We start from the raw sequence: 24,389 nt of genomic DNA, 5'->3' as shown, positions 1-24,389 counted from the left end.
ATAAATCATTAATCAAATTGAATTGTAGTCCTAAACTTATGAAATCTGTTGGAGTCCACAACCCACTTCATAGGACAAAATTGAATATCCAGCCTAAAGAAAATTTATGTCATTTCAAGCCAATTTCACTGCTGAAAAGGCTCACAATCTTCAATTTGTCGAAGTGCCATCAATCACTTTTTTTTACGCGTCATTCTTGCAAAGTGTTCCAATTTTATGATAATAATTGTATTCGTAATTTTTACAAATTCTCATAAATGCGCAAACAGGAAAAGTTTTTGACCGAAAAAATAAACCGAAGGGGATGTTTTTTAAAAGGGAATGTTTTACGTTTTAGATTTGTTTTTTAAAGTTCAAACATGACAAATATTTTTAGTATTTTAATATATGGCAATTTTGATTTGATTTAGAAATGCTTTATGCAAGGGGGAAACAACTAGCGAGTCTAGAACATCTACCAACGTGAATATTGCGTATATTGGCATTTTTCGTGAATATTGCGAATATTTCATAAATATCGTGAATATCGCGAATAATTCCTGAATATTGGGAATATCACGAATAATTCCTGAATATTGCGAATATCGCGAATATTCCTGAATATTGCGAATATCGCGAATATTTCCTGAATATTGCGAATATCGCGAATTAAGGACATATTCGAATATTTTCTTCTTCCCATATAAAATTGTGAATATTGATTCTACGACATGAAATTTTGGTCAGTTGTTTACCCCTTGGCCTTATGACTTATTTTAATTAATAGTTTTAATATTAGTTGAAGGGGGACATTTCGTAGCATCGGTTGACATAAGTTTGATACCACTTGACTTTTTCTATGTTACTTATTGAATTTGATCCGGTCTTTCTTTTAGGAAATATGAGCTATAGGTCTAACTAATAAAATATTGCCGTATGTCAGATTTCTTAAGCTATTAATCACATTTAGATTTAATTCAAAGACCTTGAAGCTGCCAGAAAGATATTTTCACCTCGAGCCGGTAACTAATTGTAAGAACTCCTATCTGAAATTCGAATTTTCGAGGATTTTAGGATGATTATATCGCTTCTTGGAAATTACAAGGGACCAACTCACTTTTTAACGATTTTGAGGTTTTAATGCACCCAGACAGTGAATTTAATAAAATTTCAGATGATATGAGTCAATAAATTTTGTAATTAGAAGAGTTTTTCAAAATTTTACTCTTTATGATTGATTGCGCGGTTTTGTTTGAAGTCAAGGGGCACAAAATAGATTTATCGTTCAAATTTTTGTGAAACAAGGGACTAACTCAATCAAGTTGATCCCTTGTCATTCTAACCTCATGAAAATTTGCGCATCATTTAGAATGACAAAGAGCTAACTCATAAAAAAAACATATTATGAAAAGTAAAAATATGTATGTTTCGATGTTTGTAATAATGCTCATACAAATAGAAAAGAATTAAATTGTTCTTACACTCAGAAAAATAATTGAGTAAAACTTACTCGAATCGATGTTGAATTAACTCTTTTTCGTTGTGATTTTCGATTAACTATATTTTAGAGTTGATTTTACTTCTATTTAGGTGTAATATTCGGAAGAGTTGTTTTAACTTTTTTTCCTAAAATTTACATGACAAAAGAGTGTAAATAATTCTTTTTAAGACTGAAACTAACTCGTTTTAAAAGTTAAAATAACTCATTTCAAGAGTTAAAAAACTCGTTTTTAGAGTTAAAATAACTCCTTCAAATCCCAAAATGAATATGTTTTTTTTTTTATTTTAAAAATCTATTAATATTTTCTTGACCTCAAGTTCCCTATATTGCGAGCGAAATATCACATATAATGCACGCACATGTCTTCATGAAACACTGTTAGGCATATTTCTAGTTGATGTTCCATATGAACTTTTTCACATGAAAATCTTCTTCACTGAAGTATATTCTTAAAACGAAAACACTTAAGAATATACTTCAGTCGAGATGAAATTTTACATCGAAAAAGAGTAATAATTACATCGATATCCGACAAATTAATTCAACTCGCACAAAGAGTTATTTCATCTCTATTTACTAAAATTTACAACGAAAAAGAGTAACAATTATATTGATATTCGTAGAGTTAATTAAACTCTGCCATAGAGTTGTTTTAACTTTTTAGATTTTTTCTTAGTGTATTAACATACTTAATTGATATAATTATTTATACAAAGTTGAATCTTTCATGCTGTCTCCTGAAAAATGGCTCAGATTGAGTTGGACCCTTGTAAATTCCAAGGATCATATTATGATCCTATTAAATTTCGGATGTATTCGTAGGAACCTTAAAAGAAATGGTTTACCGTATTTGATTTTTCTTAACTTATTTTCAATGCAAATAAAAGTGAATTAAAATATTGGTATGGCTTTATGTAAGCTATATCGGACACCAAGCTTCTTGCATTCTCTTGTCCTTCAGGAATCCTTACTAGGTTTTTTTTTACAGCATTACATTCGTAGATGCGATCCTCTTTTATTTCTATAACATTGTACAATCTCAGTAAATTAAAAAACAAAAGATTATGGAATTTTTAGAAAGAAAAAGAGAGTCCGATATTGTAAATTGTCCGAAATTAGGCACAATTGCCCTACACAGTAAAAATATCAGTTTCAGGTAACACAATGCAGGTGTTATTAACGCAATGACATAATTAAAGGCATTGTACATGCTCTTCTCTAAAAAAATGTCCAAGTGCATAAAATAAGACCTTAATAAGTACTTAAAAAGTCCTTAATCAAGGTATTTTTGGATGGAAGAAGATTTTACGCTTAAAAAAAATGCTTTCGTTTTAATATATTTTTAAGTAATCTGATGTTCGACAACTTCTTAAAATTAAGCTGTCGAGTTAAGTACCTATCAAATACTTGATAAGTTCTTAATGTGTAAGCCGAGTAGCTAAATAAAATTAAGGAATGCTCGAACTCTTTTAACTACTGTAACCCTCCGATTTTTTGAATGTTTATAAAATTAGGGATAAAATGATACTGAGTATAACGATGGTCTTGTCATTTTACTAAAATTTATTCATATAAAAGTAATTACATACCTTGAAGGCATCTCTGAACTTGTGGCTCATGATGTTGTAGAGCAGGGGATTTATGCAGGTTGACAGGAAGTACAGTACGCCAGAAATATATGTTAAGGCTGTGTAAATGTTGTAGAAGATCTCAGGAGGAGTTTCCACAGTTTGCCCATAAACGGCCATCAAACGCTAAATCACATTGGATGAAAATTTACACACACGATCAGCCGGAAGAAGGAAGTCATATATGGTTCTACTAATAACATTTTCGTCCCCATGTAACATGATAAATTCTCTCACCTGAGCGTGAAATGGAGCCCAACAGAGGAAAAATGCCACAGCGACTGCCACTGCGTGAGATAATGAAGACATGATAAAAGTCACGTGTGATTTATGATGTCAAAGTGAGGAGTTTCATACGAAAAAAAAAGAAAATTATAGGACTGAACTCACCCAACATCCTAATAACTCTCGTCTGAGCACTGATGCCTTTTCTTTTGGTACCCTGAAGGAGCTTGGAGTTCTGAAGTTTCACACCAATTAGGATGTACATTATGCAAATGAGTGTCATTGGGCCAACGAAGAAAATGAAACTTGAGATTTCGAAAGCGTGCTCCACAAAAACATTCTTCACCTAAGTAAATTTGAAGGAGCGAAAAATAGAAAATGAGTCAAAAATAGCGTATCATTGGGCAAAAATTCCCTCTTTGTTTCAACTTATAATGTTTATATGATAGACCACATTTATTTTTAGTATTTCATGCAATAGTCTATGTCCAATTATCTTAATAAAAAACAACACTCAATCCCATATGTTAAACGTGAAAAGAAAACTGAGAAAAGTTCTTTGTAGCTCTTTCTTTTTTAATTCGGACCAGTGCGTTTACTTTCTTTTAGACAAACGAATCTTTCTCTTTTGTGTGATAAAAAACATAAGAAAGAATTGTTTTTGGTTGAGGTGTTTTGCAAAAAAGGAATATATTCTTTATTAGAAGAAAAACTAACGAGCAAGTTTGTTTCTTAAAAAATACTCATAATTGTAGCTAAATTCAGTGAAATAAATTTCTCATTTTCAAGGAATAAATTAAGAAAAAGAAGCTATGTTTTGTCACAGGTTAAGCGTAAAGTTCACGAACCGACATTTAAAAAACAATTTTAAAAATAATTTTATTCTTTTAAATTTTATTATTTATTTATAAAATAAATAATATTTATTATTTATTTATTTATCTAGTTAAAACTAATTAAGTGAGGCTCGTACGGCACCACGGGGAATCCAGAGGCACTTCCAGACTGGGCTTGACCAGTGACTTTTTTTTCTTTCTTAATTCTTTGATTTTCTATCTTTTCTTTTGCTCTTTTTTTCTTATTTTTGTTTAAAAATTCCTTTACTTTCTATATTTGCTTGCCACGCATTTGTAAGAGGGTTGTATCCTGTTTGTAGTGGTTTCTAAATAAATTGAAATTGAATTTAAATTGAAAAAACTCTAGTTCAGTTTTGGAAGAAAGGAAGAAACTTTCACGTATATTTAAGTGAGGGATAGGTTTAGAGTTGAAAATTTCTTTCAACTCAAGAAGAAAAGCAAATTGTACGAGTATGTCTTGCCCAGAGCTTTCGATCCGGATGTTGATCTTCTTTATAAAGCATGGTCTAGTCGACCAGTGAAAGATTTCCACATCTGGATCACAAACTCTGCGTAAGACATAAAATTTATTTTTCTACTTAAGGTGAAAGAAAATGTCCACTGGCGATCGGTGGAGGTGTCCTCATGGAATAGAAGTCAATCAATTCGTACTTCGAATACTTGAATTTCGATCGTCAAGATTTCTTTTTAACGGGTGTGTTGTGAATTACTGTGTCCAATTAATTCAAAAATTAAAAAATAAAATTCAGAATTCTTTTGGCATCCCAAAAAAAATGAACTTTTATGCTTCTTTTTGAACTGATAATCCAGTTTTAATCCACTGCAATTGTTTTTTCTATTAATTTAAAAAGATAGTATTACAGTAGTTTCAAAACGGCGTATAAAATTAATTTTATTTTCTTAAAATGGTCCAAATTATTTTGTAAAATTTTCTTTAGAGCAAGGTATTAGATGTTTTTTTAAGGTAAGCTATATCACTTTTCCAAGCAGCTTTTGCATATCTAAATCTTTTTGAAAAATGGGCTGTTTGGATTAGAAATGTTTTGAAGATCTTAAAAATTTCTTATAAATTTTTAATTTTTTTTTGAGAATAGTTATAAAACTGTTTTTATGCTGAAGGTGTAGGGATAAGGCTTAACTTGTCTAATTTTCTACTAGACCATAATTAGGTTGCTATTGTTTTTATTAATTTAGAAATACAAGATAATTTTAAATGATATTAAACCTTAAGTCTGAGGTTCGTGTTGTAGGGCCTTCTGACTAGAAGTTTAGCCAATTTTCAGAAAGTCATTTATTTATGAACAATAAGCAATTCTAGTATTTTTCAAAGTACTATAGGCGTAATGTCAGCTTCAGACGAAGGTGTAGGGCAGTTTTCGAAGGTATAGAAAATCTTAGTTAAAAGGCAATTTTACTAATTTTTCGAAATCTATTGGATCATATGTCTTTAGCGAATCTTAAACTAAAATTTTCTCAAAAATATTGTCTAATAAAGAATTAGAGAAGTTAAAAGCCATATGGCTAAGCCTTAGGTTTGAAGCCAGACACAAGAAACAGATCGTTTTTCGAAGAAGCAATGGAAAAGTCAATATGACGCCTTCATTGCTTTTGAATTTCGAATCAATCACTCAGCAAAAATTGTATCGGTAGGGGGAAGTGGGGCACCTTTGAAAGTGGGGCACCTTTGAAATTGGGATTTTTCACATATTTTTAAATAAAGTTAAGCCTTATCGTGATATAATTTAGCTGCACAAACAGATTGAGAAGCTAAATTACGTTAAGACATGGCTCTGTTTTACTTAAAAATAGATGAAAAATCCCCATTTCAAAGGTGCCCCACTTTCAAAAGTGCCCCACTTCCCCCTACTGTGATTTTGTAAATATTTTTTCCACGCATAAAAAAGTAATGAGGGCGTAAAAAAGCAATGACCATGTAGAAAAGTCCAGTCTGTTCGCTGTGTAATGCCTTTTCCAAATCGAATTAAATATTCTGCAGGGATTTGGGAATATTTTAAATGCCTTGTAAATTTTGCCAATTGATTATAAATCAATCCCCAGAAAAACTACGACCTCGGTGCAGACCTAGGATAAGGTGGCTAAAATAAATTCAAGATTTGCCATGATGTGCCTTGGGATTGACCGCAAACATTTTCCACAGGCGTGGGATGGTAACCTGAGTGTTCTAAAGCCCCAAATAGACTCAGGCTGATCCTTGATAATATTCAACCTGTAAAATTTGGCAATAAAGATTTATCTCAAATTGTCATACACTGAGGCCTTAGGTTCATTGATTTTCGAGGTCCTTTGCATAAATTTCCTTTACCCAATCTTTTACTGTCAAATTTTACACGCTAAATATTCTACAAGATCAGCGTGAGTCTATTTGAGCGCTAAGGCCACGATACCGATTTTGATATAATCGATTAAAAATAAATGAATAATTAAATGAGTATAATCTATTGAATTTAATAATTTTGATTTAAAAATGCAAATGGTCTACACTAAAAGGACTATAATTATAATTTTCTTATTATTTTGTTCAACATAGTTTTTTGAGTTCAAAGAAGTGATATAGAAATTTGAAATATTCTTGAACGGTAATTTTAGATTCTCACTTGAAGTGTTCTAAAATTTATTTACCGCACTGTGTAATATAAATCAATATATTCCCAAAAAGAAAATAATTCAAAAACTCCCCTAATTTGAATATTACTTCATGGAAACATTTATTAAAAATGTTCGGAAAATTCAAAACAGAGGATATTAAAATATTTAGTTAACAAACCCTCGATTTTTAACCCTCGTTTAGACGAGGAAGAAAAATTAAATGATTGTAAAAGGTTTCCTCTCTGACTGTTGTAATTTATTATATTAATACACGTATAATTCACTCGCGAAACATTACGGTGAAGTGGTACAAGTTGGACAGGGATTTTTTTTCTTTTTTTAGTACTTCATCTTAATTTGTATATTTTTAATGCTTTAGTTTTATAATTTGGTTCCTAGTGCTTAAAAACAAATTTTGTGCTATATTTATCAAGAAAAAAGCCATGTCCAACTTGTACCGGCGAATTGTCCAACTTGTAACACTATGTCTAACTTGTATCACTTTACCCTACTTAAAATTCTATACGAGAAAAACTTTGGAAGAATTGATAATGAAGGATCACTCATTAATTTCATCAGGCAATTTGAGAATATTAAATTTTCATGACAGACAAGACACATCTCATTAAAAATTCCTGTTTGTCGGAGAACCAAATATGGAATTTGAACATCTTAAAAAATTTCTTCATATAATTTTCCGACATTCATCATACCTTGTAACATGTCCAATTTTGATTTAATTTTTTCTTGGGGATATTTCAAAATAGTTCATGGACATTTCAATGATTTATTTTCTCGCATAAACACGTGTTGCTGATTCATTTCACTTTATCTCAGTCAGTTCAATTTTCTCCTATGGAAACATCATTTCTGTATTTCAATTTGATTGTAAAAAAATTTGGGGGAAATATCCCTGATTATGACTAGGTGAAGGTATGAGACACAAAAATATTCGCATCGAAGGCATTCTTGGCAAAAAGTAGAGGACGATAAATTGGTTCATAGGGTGTCCTTGTAGCATTTTTTCTACATTATCGTGCACATCTTAATGAACTCCATCGGAAATGTGTTGCTTCTGCTAAATATTCATCGCAGTTCAAAGGAAAATTTGTGCGATGAGTGTGGAAAAATGAAGGCACTTTGACCTGTATCTACTTTATATGGGTCCTATTTTGTAATATAAAAGAAAAGGATATTTTTTTAGGTCGACAACGTAAAATAAGCTCTTTGGGGTAGTCACTTGTGGTAAGGAAGGCTATTCAAAAAATTTGCTACTAAAAGATTCAAGTTTAATTTTAATCCGTGGTAATCACTTGGAAAATTTATATTTTATTACATTTAAGGTCGATTTAAACGAGGGTATTTAAATTCGAAATTTCAGATTTTCAATTTTATCTAAGACACACTTGGGGGGCTTCTGTCTATAAAATCTTATCATTCACAAGTAGATCTTGAAAACTTAGAAAATCTATTTCAAAAGCCAAAAAAGAGACTTTATCGCAAGGTGGCTGAAGTACATTATGTTCGAATTCCTAAGTGCTCAAGTGTCAAAATGTATTGGTCTTCACTTTGTTGTGAGAAAAAATACAAGGCAACGATGTTTATTGTTTCTGTCCCATTATTTAATCACTCCGTAATCACTGAGCAACTCTTACCCCACCTTTTTCGAAAATTGTGTATGAAAATTCGAAATTGAATTTGAGTTTTTCGAACACCAACGACTTTTTATGCAAATAGAGTTCCATTTACCTTTTATCCAAGACACTATTGGAGAACCAGAATTTACTTGTATTTGCACCCAATGAAGATTTTATCTCAGAAGTGAACCACGAATGGAGATTTTCCATGACACAGTAGGGAGTATTTGAAAATTTATCTATAAAAACTCTTGCAAGGCAAATCTAGTCAATAATTAAATATCGATATTTCTGATACGACTATTGGGCACTATTTTCTTTTACAGCTTTAAGGAACATTTATATAAGGGTATTTTAATTCAAAATATCACTTACGAATTGTCCTTCTCAGATTTTTTATTTTATCTAAGACATATTGGTGTATTCTGTCGGATATTTAAGACTTTTTCTTCGAAATGAACCATTAGGCGTCTTCTATACGGGGAGATTTCGAAATGCACCCCACTGTGCTATGCACCGGTGAGTCTCGGGAAATCTACCCTAGTGATTCATTCCTGAGATAAATTTTCTCCACCCTCTGTTATAAATTCTCCAAGTATGGTCTTAAATTAGATAGTATGGAAGATTTTCTACTTTATTTCGAAACGTTTTGAACGTGAATCACACAGTGTTTTACAATCAAAGAATTTGTTAAAGAGTGGTAAAGAGTGACGAACACTTTATAAGGAAGAGATGGGGCACCCATCCGCTATATCAAAACCATCCTACCGCAGGATCTTAAGCCAATATTGTTGCTAAATTAAGAAAATATAATAAGTTTTTATTTTTCTATAAATCAACTTTATTTATATAAGTACGGAAGGGTCTCTAAGTTCCTAGAAATTAATTGAATAACACCTTTCAGCTGACAAATTCCATAATTACACAAGGATGTCTATTTAACAATTCGACCATATTCTAATGAAGATTAAACGATACATTCTGAAGAGTGATCGATACCGTGTCCCTATTTCACCAGCATTTCGACTCTTGATAAATTTGAAAATAGTTCACAAGAGGAACATCTCTTGAAAAACGAAAAAAAAGATTTAAAACCGCTTGAAATGACAAAATATTCGAACATAAACAAATGGAGCTTTCGAAGAGGAAGATTTTAAGCGCCAAAAAATAGGCAAAAATGCACTGGTCTAAAGCTCAGTGGGGGACTTTTGTTTCAAAATGGCGGTTTCGAATTAAAATCCCCATGTTTAGATGCTCCCTTAAGCTGCATTTTTGGGGGAATTTCGATTCAAAATTTCCCTTTCGAAATAAAAATATTTTCCATCTGCGGTAAGAAGAAATTTATACAGGATATGTTTTTCATTTCATCTTCAGCTTTACTTGTTTTTCAGTAAACATTACTGGAGTCCCATTTCCACTTGCCAAAAAAAGAAGAAGTTCAAAACGATTCGAAAGAAAATAGAAAGCCCGCTAGACTTTTTATATCAGTCGAGACACAAATTCGAATGTATTAAAAGCTAAATGAGAGATTTTATTCAGACACAAACCGCAGAGGAGATTTTCCAATAATATGAACAGCAATTATTGAATTTTACTCCTTTATGTAGTATTAAAAGGACAGTATTTAAATCCGAACCTGTCTTTTCGAAATAAGACTATCTTGCTAAGCTTCAAAGTAAAATAGAAAATCGGTCAAACTTTTTTCTTTATCCGAGACGCAGTAAGAGTATTCCCAGGTGACTGAGAGATTTTATTCCAGAAACAAACCACAGTAAATTAGCTGAGATTCTTTACAACTCAACTTTTTTTAAATTCAAAAATATCCTAGAGGCGCGGTCTAATGAAAAAATCTTATTTTCTTTCAGGGTTTTCCGGCAAATTTTAGCGTGAACCTTGTAATTTAGTGACGCATCTTATCGTGATTCCGCAAAAGAGAAAGAAGTGGTCTATATAGGGAAGCACCAAAACCGCCCCCTGAGGTGAGATTATGCCTTATCGAAGCGTCTAATGGAGGGATAAAATAATAAGCAGGAGCATTGAATACTCACCGAGCAAATTCTGCCATTCCCCTCCACTGCCACGATACCAAATTGGAAGGCTTGGGGTATGGCCAGGCAGAAGGCCACAATCCAAATGGCCAGAATAAATTTCACAGCTCGTGACAATTTGGACATGGTGTGCTGCCGGAATGGATGGCAGATGGCTATATAGCGTTCGACAGTGAATGATGTGATGGTGAGAACGGTAGCATTCGTTGATGTCTCCTGCAACAGTCCTTGGAGAATGCAGAAGGATTGGTTGAAAGGATATTGAGCCGGATACCAGATGTTAAATATTTCCAGGGGCATTCCGGAAACTAGTAGCAACAAATCCGACACAGCCAAATTAAACAGATAAAAATTTGTCGCTGTATGCATTGACTTATTCCTCGAGATCACAGTACAGGTGGTGACATTGCCCAAGACACCTGCTAAAAATATCACAGCATAGAAGACTGTTATGGGGATGACCACGGACATGGGATCCCTCGATGAGTGCGTCATGGTGTCAGAAACATTTCGCAGGAATGTGAGATTCACCAGATCCGGGGATTGTTGGGTCAGATTCACAATGAACTGACGCAGAACCTCCCTCGTGTAGTTCTCGTAGCCACTTGACACTATAAATGACTCATTCATGGTGTCAGGGATGGATTGACCACCACCAGATTTTCGGGTAGAGTAATTTGAGTGATGTGCACTAATTTACATCCAAAAGGACTTTTGGCACAATCCTATTGGATTATTTGGGCATCATCGTCTCCTGCAAGCGTGCCACATTCCTAACACAGAAGCACAATTATCAAACCTTAATTGGCCTATTTACCCTTATTATTGAGAATGTTGATTTTAAACCCTCTTGTGATGTAATTTATCTTGGTTAATTAGTACAGAAGATTTTGCATCAGAGACTTGATTAATCAAAATAGAAGGGTACTTCATCTTTTTAATTGTATCAATAAACGAAATAAATAATTACTTCAGGGCAATATTGATCACCAGTGAATTTATATTCACATTTTTTAATTTATAGGTGTCCCAAAAATCACGCAATATATAAATTTAGCGGCATTTCTGAAATAAAGGTCCGCAACGAATAATAAAAATGCTACGTGACAGTTTATAGATTAGGGTTTTTAAAAAATCCATCACTAAATTCCAGACCAACGCGTTTTTGCTCTTAAAAAATATTTAAAAAACAATTAAATAATTTGGTTAGAGAATTGGTCAGAAAATTGATTTAACTTCGTCAACTATGAAGAGTCTAATTGAAAAATTCACGGAACTGAATCAATTGAATCCACCTCTGTGCATTAAAAGAGAAGTTTAACACTGCATCATCGAAATTTAGGAACATTTGTCCAAAAATGTCAGGGAAATCTTCGACGAAAGGATTCATATGCCAGCAGAGCTATGGAGGTTAATTACTGGATGCGAAATTTAATACATAAACCCCATCTTATATACTTCATTTTTCAATTTATAAAAAAATTTAATTGAGAAAAAATGTGTTTTTTATTTAATTTAAATCTTGCGTAATTTATGGGACACCCTATATTTGAAATTCAAATCTTTTAAGTAACACGATTTCTAATGCACAAATCATGTCTTTTTGTAAATAAAAAAATATACCAGTAGGGGAATTCTGTAATTTTCGTGGCATTGTCACGCGTGAGTTCGAAATCTGACAATGCCATTCGAGCTTTTTTTGTCATATCATATGAGTTCGAAAATGCAATTCATTGATTTTTTAATGAAATCCCTTTACTTGATAATTTTATGAAAATACAGCACATCTTGGTGAATTTGTTTAACAAAATTCATTGTAATTTGAATTGTCAGAAATCTCAAATATGTGATTTGTGACAATGCCACGTGAGCTGAAATGGCAACGTCACGGCTACAGAATCGCATTTTCGAAAAAGCTCTCCTAAGATTCGAACCCAATTTGTCATATGGCATTGCCAGAGCGTTACAGAATTCCCCTCCAGGCCATTATACAATGCAGTTGATAACAAAAAATAAATATTTTATAGAATATTTTCTAATGAATATTGTAGTCAGAAAATGAATAATTTTTGATAAAAAAATTTAGAATTTTGATTTAGAAGTTTTAAAAGAATTTAAAATAAATTGTCAACCTTAAATTAAGCGGTCTTCTGGAGGTTTGATCCAGTTCCCGAAGGTTGCAGAATCATAAATGGCAACCAATGTTATTGCTCTTTCAGAATCTAATAGGTCGTCCGTAATAATCCCATTAAAATTAAAGTTGAATTTTAAAAAATATCTCAACTGATAAGAAATTATAACAGTTAAGCCCTAGGGCTAATGCCCTAGACACACTTACGACTTAAGCCGAGAGATGACTTAGTGGAAAATGATTGAAATGTAGTTTAACCATTATTTCAAATATAATTACGTTAAGCCGTCTCTCGGTTAATCCTCAGGTCTGTCAATGAACTAAGCCTTGGGTCTGAAGCCGGTATTAGAAATCACTAAGCATCATGGTTTTCATAAATTACCAATTTTTATTTAATCTATTTAAATATTCAATTCTAAGATAATTTATTTCAGATTTAAAATTTAAAACTGAATTTCACTGTTCATTTATACGAAGGCATTTTTGATTCAAGATTTTGGTTTCATTTTGAAAAATTTTCATATAGCTTTATCTCCGTTTAATTTTGTCTACCTTTCAGCACATAAAATCTCCTCGGATGAAGGATTATTAGAAGTAATTCTTTAATAATTATTTTTTATTTATTTTTACTTCAAATTCTCTTTGCAAATAAAATTATATTAACTCTTTTAAGTTATTTGTGGTTAAGAAATGGTATTAATACAACGAAATAATAATAAACTTTTGGTAGGCCTTTGTATTGGCAGAAATCCGATAAGTTTATCCAGTCATGCGGAGGAAATTGTTGTGTCATACAATCTTCTAGGGATGACTTCCCAAAGAGTTATCAACCAAACCGTGTGATAGTCACTTCAAAAGCCATTTCTTTGTCTACACCCCTTTCATCCGGCTTAAAGGGCTTGGCTTGGTCTTCTGTATAACCGATAAGTGATTTACATGATAAGATTTAATTTAATATCACACATTGTTTCGGAGTCATCACAATCAAAAATCCCGCGGATCACTTGAATTGAGGAAATATATCACAAAAGGTGTCCTGTAGGGGAATTCTGTAACAACTTGAAAATATTTTATGACAAATTCTCATGATAAATTCGAGAGTAGAACAACTATAAAGTACAGTGGGCATCGAATAGCCATTGCAAGCAGTTCTATGTAGCTTTTGTATCTGATATGGACGAATGATGGATTTTTGATTGGTTCATCCGAATTTATCAGAATTCCCCAGCTGATTATAATAAACTTGAAGCAGTTCTAGAAATTATAATGAGGAATTCAATTTGAAATTAAGCTTAAGGTGCAAAAAAATTCTAGTGCGATAGCTCAATAATTTCTATATAATTAATATCTGAGATGATAGCACATAGTGAACGGAAAAATAGACCCTTTCTTGATTTTTACTCTTTAATTCTTCACAATGATTCGAGGATGAATGTCCTCTTCATCAGGTTTCGCATTGGAGGAAAAACCACGTACAGATGGGAAAATTTACTGTTGCACTTCACTTGGACTTTTTCACAATTTTTCACAGAGATGTACACCATTCAATAGTCTGACACAGATTTTGTGTCAGCCTATTGTACATGATTTTTTCCTCTCTGTGTAATTTCTGTGTACGTGATTTTTCCTTCAATTCAAAACCTGATGAAGAGGACATTCATCGTCGAAACGTCGCGAAGAATTAAAGAGTAAATTCAGAAGAGGTCTATTTTTCCGTCCATTATCTGCTTCATCCTATCAGACCTGTAAATTCATACAGAACAATCTAAGATGATGTTAGGTAAAAACTTTTGGAAAAATTTAAAAAAGGCTAGTCGTATTCTGCTAAACTTATTTAATTTTAAAATTTCCAATAAACTTTATTTAATTTATATATTAATTATATATTTTAGTCAGATAGAGAACCAAACAGCCTTAATGGCTAGGTTTTCCAAACTTCTCTCTGTGAGCATACCGAGCTTCCCATTTATAAGTGACCTACGTGCACGGTCCCGAAATATACAATCAATGAAGGGATTTCCATCGTATTCATGCCGGAGGTTGGAATCGACGCTAAGACGGCGATGGCCGCATGGAGGGTGGGAAAGAAAACAGATGTTTATCTTTAATTTATGGGTCATATCTTTTTGAGTCTTTAACCTTTGGTTCAGCTTTTGAAAAAAATATTCATATTCCTTAATAAAGATCTTTAATTTTAAAGTGTAAGATTTTTTTGGGCTTTCTTTATAGGGGTGTAATCTTGGCTTTTAAATACAAAACTGAAAAAAAAATTGAAGAAAGATTGGATTAGATGAAGCGGAATTAGGCTGTAACTCAGAATGGTAATGTGTTCGGCACACCTTTCATATTTAGATTAAGAAAATTTCATGAGATCAAAATTTACATTCCTTTCTATGTTAAACATTTTGCATATGGCTATTTAATTCTATCGTATTCTGAATTGGATCGGACTAAATTCAATTAGTTGTGAAGTTCTGAAGAAGAAGAAGAGTGTGAAAGAATGAGATAGACATATGAAAAACGTTAGAAAAAAACAAAAATGTGAAATTTGATTTCATGAAATTTTCCTGATCTAAAAAGATGGAGCCATAAGTCTTTAATTTGCTGATAAACATAAATTTAAATCCTTATGGCTTCAGCCCACCTTTTAGATCAGGAAAATTTCATAAAGTTGAAATTCACATATTTTTCTTTCTTTAAAGTTTTGCATATATCTATCCTACTCTCTCCCACTCTTCTTCTTCTTTTGAACATCATACTAAATTAAATTTAGTTCAATCCAGTTTTGTATCCGAAAAAGTGGGAAAACTTTTTTTTTAAGAATTGAGGGATAATACGCACGCTATTTCATTAAAAACAAATTGGAATTGGAGCTGCCAAAATTCTTTAAGTATTTAGTCACTAAATCTTTAATAAACGCAAGTTATTAAATTGTCACACTAAGAATTTAATTTAAATCATAAAGCTCTTTCTATCTCGGAATAAGAGGGTTAATTTAAGCTGTCTATAATTTCAAAAAATTGGCTACTAAGAACTTTAGTGCCTTTTAATATTGAAATCTCTATTATGAGTTTGTCCTTTAACTTTGAATTGAAGGTCTTTAATTTTATTACTACAAATTTAGAATAATTTATTGTGGCTCTGGCACAACTTTTAGATCAGGAAAATTTCATAAAATCAAAATTCGCATCCCTTTATTTTTTTTAAAGATATGCATATGTCTATCGTAGGGTAAGTTTGCCAAATTTCGGCATAGTTGTTTGCAAGCGTCAAAGTCTCAAGTTTGATATATAATATTTTAAATTCAAATTGATTTTTTTATTGTTTCTTCTTAAAGAGTGTTGCTTCTGCTTGGGACCTTGTAAAGGGTTTACCGTCTTTATTTACTCTAAAATCATTGTTAATACATTATAAAATGAATAAAAATATAGATATAGCTTTGGTACCCTGTTTCGGCCACCTGTATTCTCATAGTTCCTTGCCCTTCGGGAATTCTTCCAATATCTTTTTCACGTCATCTCGTTTGTCGAAGCTACATTTTTTGTTATTCTTTTGCGTTGTATAATCTCTAGAGTACGTAAAATTTAAAAGTTCATGGAAATTCGAGGAACAAAAAAAGTGGTCGAAATTGCAAGCTGGCCGGAATTTGGCACACTTACCCTACTTTTTCGCACTTTTTTTTCTTTTTCTTTTTATCATCACACCAAATTAAATTTAATTCAGACCAATTGTGAGACCGAAAGAGTGGTAAACTTATGCAAATATGTTAAGAAAGAGAAGCGAATTTTGATTTCATGAAATTATACCAAGCTAAAAGGTGTGCCGAAGGCATAAATATTTAATTTAAAACGTTAAGCTTTCTTTATTTAAGAATTGAGGGTTAAATACTATAAAAATTATTAAGTCATTAGTCTTTAACAATAGGAAGTTATTATATTTTCACACTAGCAATTAATTAAATCTTTAAGCTCTTTCTATCTCGGAATAAGAGGATTAATTTAATTTGTCTATGATTTCAAAATTGATTCCTAAGGACTTTAAATCCTTTAAATAATGAAAACTCTGTGATGAGTTTGCCCTTTAACTTTAAATTAGAGGTCTTTAATCTTATTACTGCAAATTGACTACTCAGAATATAAGTCGAACAACTCGATTTTTTTTTTACAAAAATCGTTTTATTCGCTTTTTGGATACTTCTTTATACCACCTGCCCTGTGTGAAAGATAACTATTTGCAAAGTTATAGAGATTTTAAATGTCAAAAATCCCATACTCTGCATGTAAAATCTCATCTTCAAATGCGAGTTATTCGTTTCTTATTTTGAGTGGACGAAATTGAGAATCATTTTATCACATTTTTAAAGAAAAAAATCAGCTTTTACGGATCATATCAAATGTAGAATAGTTCAGAGTGTTGCAGCCTTGTAAAAATTATAATGGAAAAGTTTTGTTTGATTTTTTTAAATGTTGTAAATAATATTTCCACACGTTTCCTATTGACTTTGCATATTGAATGGATTAGTAAATAATTTTGCCAGAATTTATCAATTTTATTGAAAATGAGTATGATACTATAATGTCCATTAAATATTCAAAGTTAACATTTTTGCATGTGAAAGAAAATCCATGGCGTAATCCACCGCAAAAGTTTTCAAAAATAATATCAAAATGATCAAACTAACTTTAGTGTGAGGTGAGAATTTTAATTGTACGATTGTTAATTACACGGTGTTTCTTGTTAAAGTTTCATTTCATTTTTCAAAATGAATTTATTCTGGAAGCATATTTATAAATGTGTATAGTGTTTATGTTTATATATTAACGAACTTTTTGAATAATTCATGTTCATTTAATTTAAAACAAGTTTATTTTGAATGTTTGAATTTAATTATTACTTCTATACTGACTAATATCAATTTTCTTGCTTGGTTTAATTTGCTGGATCCTGATATGAGTAAGAGAGCAATGTTTACTCTAAACTAATTACCAAATGAAATCAATTTCTTCAGAAAGTACAAATCAATAACGATTAATTTCCGGTTGGATTCAGTAAGTAATGGATATATTAATTATCTTTTGCCACCTCCTATATACAATACACTTCAGTAAATATATCCTTGTTGCTTTCTTCAATATTTGGCACATTTTATGCCCAATAAAAAGGCCAATTTGCATAAGTTATAGTCCAAAATTGTCATTGATACGCCTGATTACATCGATTCAATTAAATTTTTGAATTAAATAATGCCTTGATATCAGCTTTCATCGGGTGGAAAAAAACATTTTCCATAAATATTAATCTTTCTCGCAGCAAATTGAATATTAAACGCCTCTCTTTTGAGATTCAGAAGAAAAACGCATTAAAAGAGGCACATTTTAATGAAATGGTACATGAGTACAAATAAAATCATCGATTTGATTGGGATGAAAAGAGGAAAAGAGGGAAAGAGTCTGAGTGTTTTTTTTTGTCACCAGAGAGAGATTTTGTTGTTACCTTAATTTGAATACAGGTGAAGATTTGTATTTCAGCAATTCAAATTGTATGTTTTTGCATGATGAAATATTGTATCTCATGCAAAATTTGAACTTTTGACATCAAATTCAGAGAGGCTGTAAAAAATGAAGTAGCGCAATTTCCTAAGGAATATAATTCAAGAAAATTGTTCTTACTTTTTCGGCAATTTCAATTTGGTATCACTGCATTATGATCTGGTATTAAATGAGATTCTTGCTGATGTCTCACTGATTTATCTCATAAGATCTGAGACTTTGAGTATGAGATTGCCTTTTCCCAATTTCCTCAACTCTCATGCTTATCTTCAATCAAATGAAACTTATCCTGGAGCATTTAATCATTGACTGAGTATTTGTCATGAAAATGCAATAGAAATATCATGTTAAAATATAACCAGTTTAGCGATATTAAGTTTTAAATAACAATTTATTTTTCGAGAGGACATAAAGTGGAGATAAAATAGAGAAGAGCTATTTGAAAATCCGTTAAATTAAAATATTTGCAATTTTGCTGAATTCGTTGGAATTGGAAATTTTCACAAACATATTTTGTTTTTTTCTCAAATGTCGCGTTCTGTTATTCATTCTCGAAATGTCGTATCAGGCTTAGGGTTTTATTTGTCTCACGGTGTTTTTTATTATTTCAAAATAAAAAGGAATATCTCAGAAACTCTCTAAAATCGGATTTAAGTTCCTGCCCAATCGGCAAAATCTTTTTGGTCTGTATAAAATTCAAATTGTTCAGTAAAAAATTCAAATTGGTCAGTAAAAAATAAAATATTGGTCAGTAACAAATCAAATTCGGTCAGTAAAAAATTAAATACGGCCAGTAAAAAATTAAGTTTGGTCGGTAAAAAGCCAAATTTGATCAGTAAAAATTCAAATTTGGTCAGTAATGATTCCGGCACACCTTTTAGATCAGGAAATTTTCATGAAGTCGAAATTCGAAACCCTTTCTTTCTCACATCTTTTGCATATGACTATCTCATTCTTTCGCATACCAAATTCGATTGAGCTTAATTGAATTTGGAGTGATGTTTAAGAGAAGAAGAAGAGTACGAGAGAATGAGATAGGCATATGCAAAACATGTGAAAAAGAAAGGGATCTGAAATTCGACTTCATGAAATTTTCTTAATTTAAAAGGTGTGTCAGAGCCATAAAAAATTAAATATGGTCAGTAAAAAACTTTTTAAAAAATCGGAAAAAATTAAATTTGGTCAGTAAAAAATAAAATTTGGTCGGTGAAAAGTCAAATTTGATCAGTTAAAAATCAAATTTGGTCAGTAAAAAAAAATTTGGTCAGTAAAAAATCAAATTCGGTCGGAGAAAAGTCAAATTTGGTCGGTAAAAAGTCATATTTTGTCAGCATTTTTTTTAAATCAGTAAAATGTGAAATTTAATCAGTGGAAAATTAAATATGATCAGTTAATAATAATTTAGTCAATAAAAAACTAAAAGAAAATCAATAAAAGTTAAAACTTTGCATATCCGGATAAAAAGTATTGCACATTTCGTATTGCGGAAGCTTTGTATTTTAGTACATTTCGTATTTTATCATTTCGTATTTCATATTTCGTCTTTCCTAAATTTTGTACAAAAATTAAACAGGTGCTACTGATATCTTCCCAAAACACAGAAAATTTCCCTTTGCCTCAGCTGGCGATACAGATAACTTTCCGAAGCACAGAAAATATGATTTTTACTGACCAGGTTCTTTACTTTTTACTGACCATTTTTTATATTTTACCGATAAAATTTAATTTTTTACTGATCAAGTTTGATTTTTCACTGACCAAATTTTATTTTTTAGTGACCAATTTTTATGTTTTACTGACCAAAAGTCGTAGCCTTTGATATCTAGATTCTAGATAATGTTTGTCCCAAATGTAACTAACATATTTTCAACGTAAACAAGCTATTTCCAAAAATATAATGTATGAACAAAATGGAAGTATATTATCTGAAAATCATGTGTATTGTATGCTTGAAAAAATAACTTAACTAAAAAATTAATAGAAAATATCAGTTACTTTCTTTTAATATGAATAATACATTGTATTTGATAAATTCCAGTTAATATATTGCTATTTCCCCTTAAAATTACGACTAAACGTTTTTAGATCCATAAACAAGTCATAATATAATTTATTTTTGAGTGACAATGTTTAAATATTTATAGAAAATATCGAAAGTATATTTATCTTAAATATTATTGCTGTAATGTATACATAATGTCGTGAAATTGTATAAATATCATGTTTTGATATATTTTAGTTACATTTTTTCCATAAAGGAGACAAGTTATATACAAGTTGTGTTCTTTTTGTATAACACTGCCAGTTTGTCAAATTCTATATTATTTACTAATCAGAGATGCACCTCTGAGTTCAAATTTGTGAAAAAAGTGATGTGTTTCACAAAATTAGAGTCTGAAAGTGCATCAATGCCAGCAGTAGAGTAGAGTACTGAGTTAGAAGTGATAAAATTTAGCAAGATAATAAAAATTCACGGATAAATAGAAAATTAATACTGTGTTTGTTTGCTAAAAATTTATTTCTTTAATTGCAGTGTATAACGGAAGTGAAAGCGTTAGAACACTTTTCTGATCATTTATTGTAAAACTGAATTGCAAAGTGTGCCCAAAATTGCCGAAAAAGGTCACCAAAATATTATTATACTACTGTTATATTATTGTTATAAAGAATCTGTACTGTAAATATAATGTACGGCATAATGTAAATAAAATAACAAAAATACAATATATAAAGACACATATTCTTCTGTATTTCGTACTTTATCAGGCTATAATGTCTTGCTTTTATTTCATTAGAACTAAAAGAGGACTATGGCGTGGAAAATTGCAGAAAATAGGTGATACCAAACTCAATTTAATTGAAAAAATATGCAAAAAACATTGATGAGCATCGATAATTGTTCAGAATTGTGTTTTAAGTGATGTATTCTATCAATATACTTTAATGACATGATGGAAAAGCAATAAAACCACACAAATTTATTTTCTTTAATTTCCCAGCATTCTATTAGGAATTTCAAGTTGGGAATGAAATATTATTCAGTAAAATTGTATCCTCTAACGGAAAACAGTCATTGCATTAAATTTTCATACGTGATAAAAGTGCACGAGGCACAGAAAATGTGATTGAATTTTAGAGGATAAATAATTATTGATTCGAGGAAAATATTTGAGGAAGTTTTAAAGAAAACTTCAAAAGAAATGATAGGGGAATGTAGGCATGGTTCGCACAGAGGGAACCTTCAAACTATGCGAATTTTCTCTTTGTTTGCAAAGAGCTGACTTACCATTTCTCATCTCATCTCTTGAGCTTAATAATTATCTATCTTATGGCTAAGAAATCACGAACTACCTCTTTGCAAACAAAGAGAAAATTTGCGTTGTTTGAAGATTCACTCTGTACGAACCATGTCAACATTCCCCTAGCTCTTTAGCCGATATTTATAAAATTTACACTCCAGCGTGATTATATTTCATTTAGTTATAATTGATATATTTTACCGTACATAATGCCGTGATTATAAGGGAAGTGTACCAGCGATCGGCAGTGTTCCTCGGTTCGTCAGGTTAATACCACATTGTTGCTCCAAATTAAATGATTTTTTAAAAAAATATTAGTTACTTTTTACCATTTAACTCTCACAAGAATACAGTGTATTAACTCAGATTTAATTAATAAAATCAATTTTCCCTGAGACAATTGATTAAATTTCTGACGATCCGAGGTACAGATTGCATGTTTGCAATTACACATATTTTTTATTAATTTATTGTAAAAATTAAAAATTCAAAAGCACAGATATAGTTAAAGGGATCACTAATGTATCAATTAGCAAACATAAAAAAACCAAATAATGTTTTGTGGATTATATTTTCAACTAAATATGGAGCATGTCTCTTAACATTCCGATTCGGGGTACTCTTCCCTTATATAAAGTAAAAAATTGTTATATTTCGGATGTAAAAATTCCTCATTCACCCGAATTTGGACTTCTTTTATACGGTTTTATAGAAAGTCTTCTCCATCATTTTCGTGTAGATATCAAACATCTCTAACCGTTTATGGCGATAAATGCTCCTTGGGTGATCATTGACCTTTGATCAGCAAAAAAGGCACAAATAAATAGATCCTCTGCTTAATTTCATTATAAAGCATCATGAACTAAATTTATAATAAATTTTGAGGTGGTTGAAGAGGTGGTTTATAGCATAAAAATGTTAATAAATTTATCATGAGACTTGTTCTGGTGAAGAGCACAACGATATGATCTACTCGTGTTTTTATTGATATTTTATTCCTCTTTATTTTTGGCGTTTTGATTGCATTTAATTTTTGGGCGTATATAAAATGTGATTTAGAGTTTTTGGCGTTTGATAAGTCAATTGATATGCAGAGCTCATCACAATTTAAAGAAATGTTGATACCAAGAATAAATCACATCACGTAAAAGGTATGCTCATATTTGGGTAAATTACATTTACCATCGAGTAAATGAATTTGACTTATACACTTTAGAGACGTTATTTTTACCTTTCTTGGCACTTCCTTTGAACTAGAGTCAAATCACAAATTCTCGAGGAAATTGGATATACAGAAATAAGGTAAGCAAAGTTAATTTTTGCTTTTCTTGATTTCAAAATTCTCAGAATATTCAAGAAAACTCAAGGCCCTCAAGACATTTCCCATTCAGAAATTACTGCTGAATATCTGCATATTCACAGGATATTGTATATTGGCACAATTCATCGTAAACATCACAAAATCCCTTTTTCTGTAATTCCAAAAATATATCCTTCCTTTTCAACTTGCACTTTATAAATAATGTTATCACTTTTAATCACACCCACTTCATGTAACAGGCAACAAGGGGCACAAAACTGACTGAAAAAGAACCTTCTTCCTCAGATTATATCCAGAATTGCGTTTTGAAAGAGCGCGAAAGCTCTACTTTCCAGACTGATGTGATCTGGTTAACCGCCAAGCACCAACTGCTCCAATGCTGTTGAAAAGATGAAGAAGAAGTGGAGTATATCGCATTAAGATACCTACACATCGCGTCTGCTACATAGAATTTCCAAAGAGCACAAGAGAGACGAGAGAGAGAGAGATGCTTTGAAACTCAAGAGATGGCATGAATTTATGCTAAAAATTCCACTTTTCTGATTGACTTGATTGCTATTTCTTAGCATTTTTTCTCCATTCACATAAACTCTAAGATTTTCCCTGTGATTGTCACACTCATCAATTAAGCAATCGAGCATCTATTTTAGTGATACTCCTCTAAACAATGTGATTTTATGCTCTCTCACACACCAAATTCTCTCAAATCAACTTCACATACCCGGCGCCTCCATTCACATTCAAATGGAGACGCCTGGTTGTTTTTATATATACTTTGGATTCTTCTTCAACATCCGGATTTCATCTCAACACCGTTTTTTTCCCCAAACTCGTGCCTGAAAGAATGCATTTTATCAGCCAACAAAAAAAGCAGATCACATTGTTTAAATAGGAATCTTTCAAAAACAAGGACAAAAGACATTCTTCCAAATTTAGAATTTTTCTCAACCGGATTTTTCATCTTCCACACATAAGCTGATCAGTAATTTATAGCAAAATGGCATTTTTAGCTGTGATTTTTATACAATCACTGCTTTTGTGATCTGATGAAGAATAATAATTTCACATTCTTTGTATCTCTCAAAGGTCACGTCAAATTTTCTTGCAATATTGCAAAGAGGAAAATCCCGAAAACGAGACTATGCATCTTAATGAATTTTTAGTATATTGTCATTGACCTCAAGGCCTTTCGAATTATTGATTGAATTTTGGCCTCACACTTCCTTATCTTTAAATATATATATTTCAAAAGACAAAATAAATGTACTTGATAATAGCGTTCCTAGCGGTGAGTTGACGAACTTGAGATGTTTTATCAGATGCATATTTTTTATGAAAACTTGCTTAAGTCAAAAGATAATTGCACTGTGGAATTAAAACTGAATTTAGAGATTTAAGGGGTTACATCGGTCACTCAGGTTAAAAAATCTTTTTTTGTTTATTTTATAGTATAACATTTGAAAAATATATTTGGAAATTTCAAGTCAATCGGAGTAAAACTGTCGGAGGTAGAGCGGTTTTTGTTATGTATTCCGCCCACATGCGCATATTGTTGTAAAATTTTGAACGCGTTTTTCTCAAAACACCGTTTTATGCCCAACGCACAT

The 24,389-nt window shown here is 31.3% G+C and overlaps 1 protein-coding gene across 1 annotated transcript in view; it reads right to left on the bottom strand.

The window, feature by feature from the left end:
- The window catches only part of LOC129798504 (pyrokinin-1 receptor), a 32,332-nt gene extending 9,144 nt beyond the window's left edge, over positions 1-23,188 (bottom strand). Inside the window, exons 1-5 of the mRNA XM_055841690.1 lie at positions 22,693-23,188; positions 10,483-11,255; positions 3,499-3,679; positions 3,346-3,395; positions 3,070-3,234 (exon numbers count right to left, since the gene is read on the bottom strand). Coding sequence (XP_055697665.1) covers positions 3,070-3,234; positions 3,346-3,395; positions 3,499-3,679; positions 10,483-11,112 — 1,026 coding nt within the window. The 5' untranslated portion in view covers positions 11,113-11,255; positions 22,693-23,188. The remainder of the gene's footprint in view (positions 1-3,069; positions 3,235-3,345; positions 3,396-3,498; positions 3,680-10,482; positions 11,256-22,692) is intronic.
- Positions 23,189-24,389: the final 1,201 nt, after the last annotated feature.

This window comes from Phlebotomus papatasi, chromosome 1, assembly GCF_024763615.1.
Source record: "Phlebotomus papatasi isolate M1 chromosome 1, Ppap_2.1, whole genome shotgun sequence".
In the NCBI taxonomy this organism is placed as follows: domain Eukaryota; kingdom Metazoa; phylum Arthropoda; class Insecta; order Diptera; family Psychodidae; genus Phlebotomus; species Phlebotomus papatasi.
The sequence above is the reverse complement of the archived record's forward strand: the minus strand, read 5'-3'. Positions and strand labels throughout refer to the sequence as shown.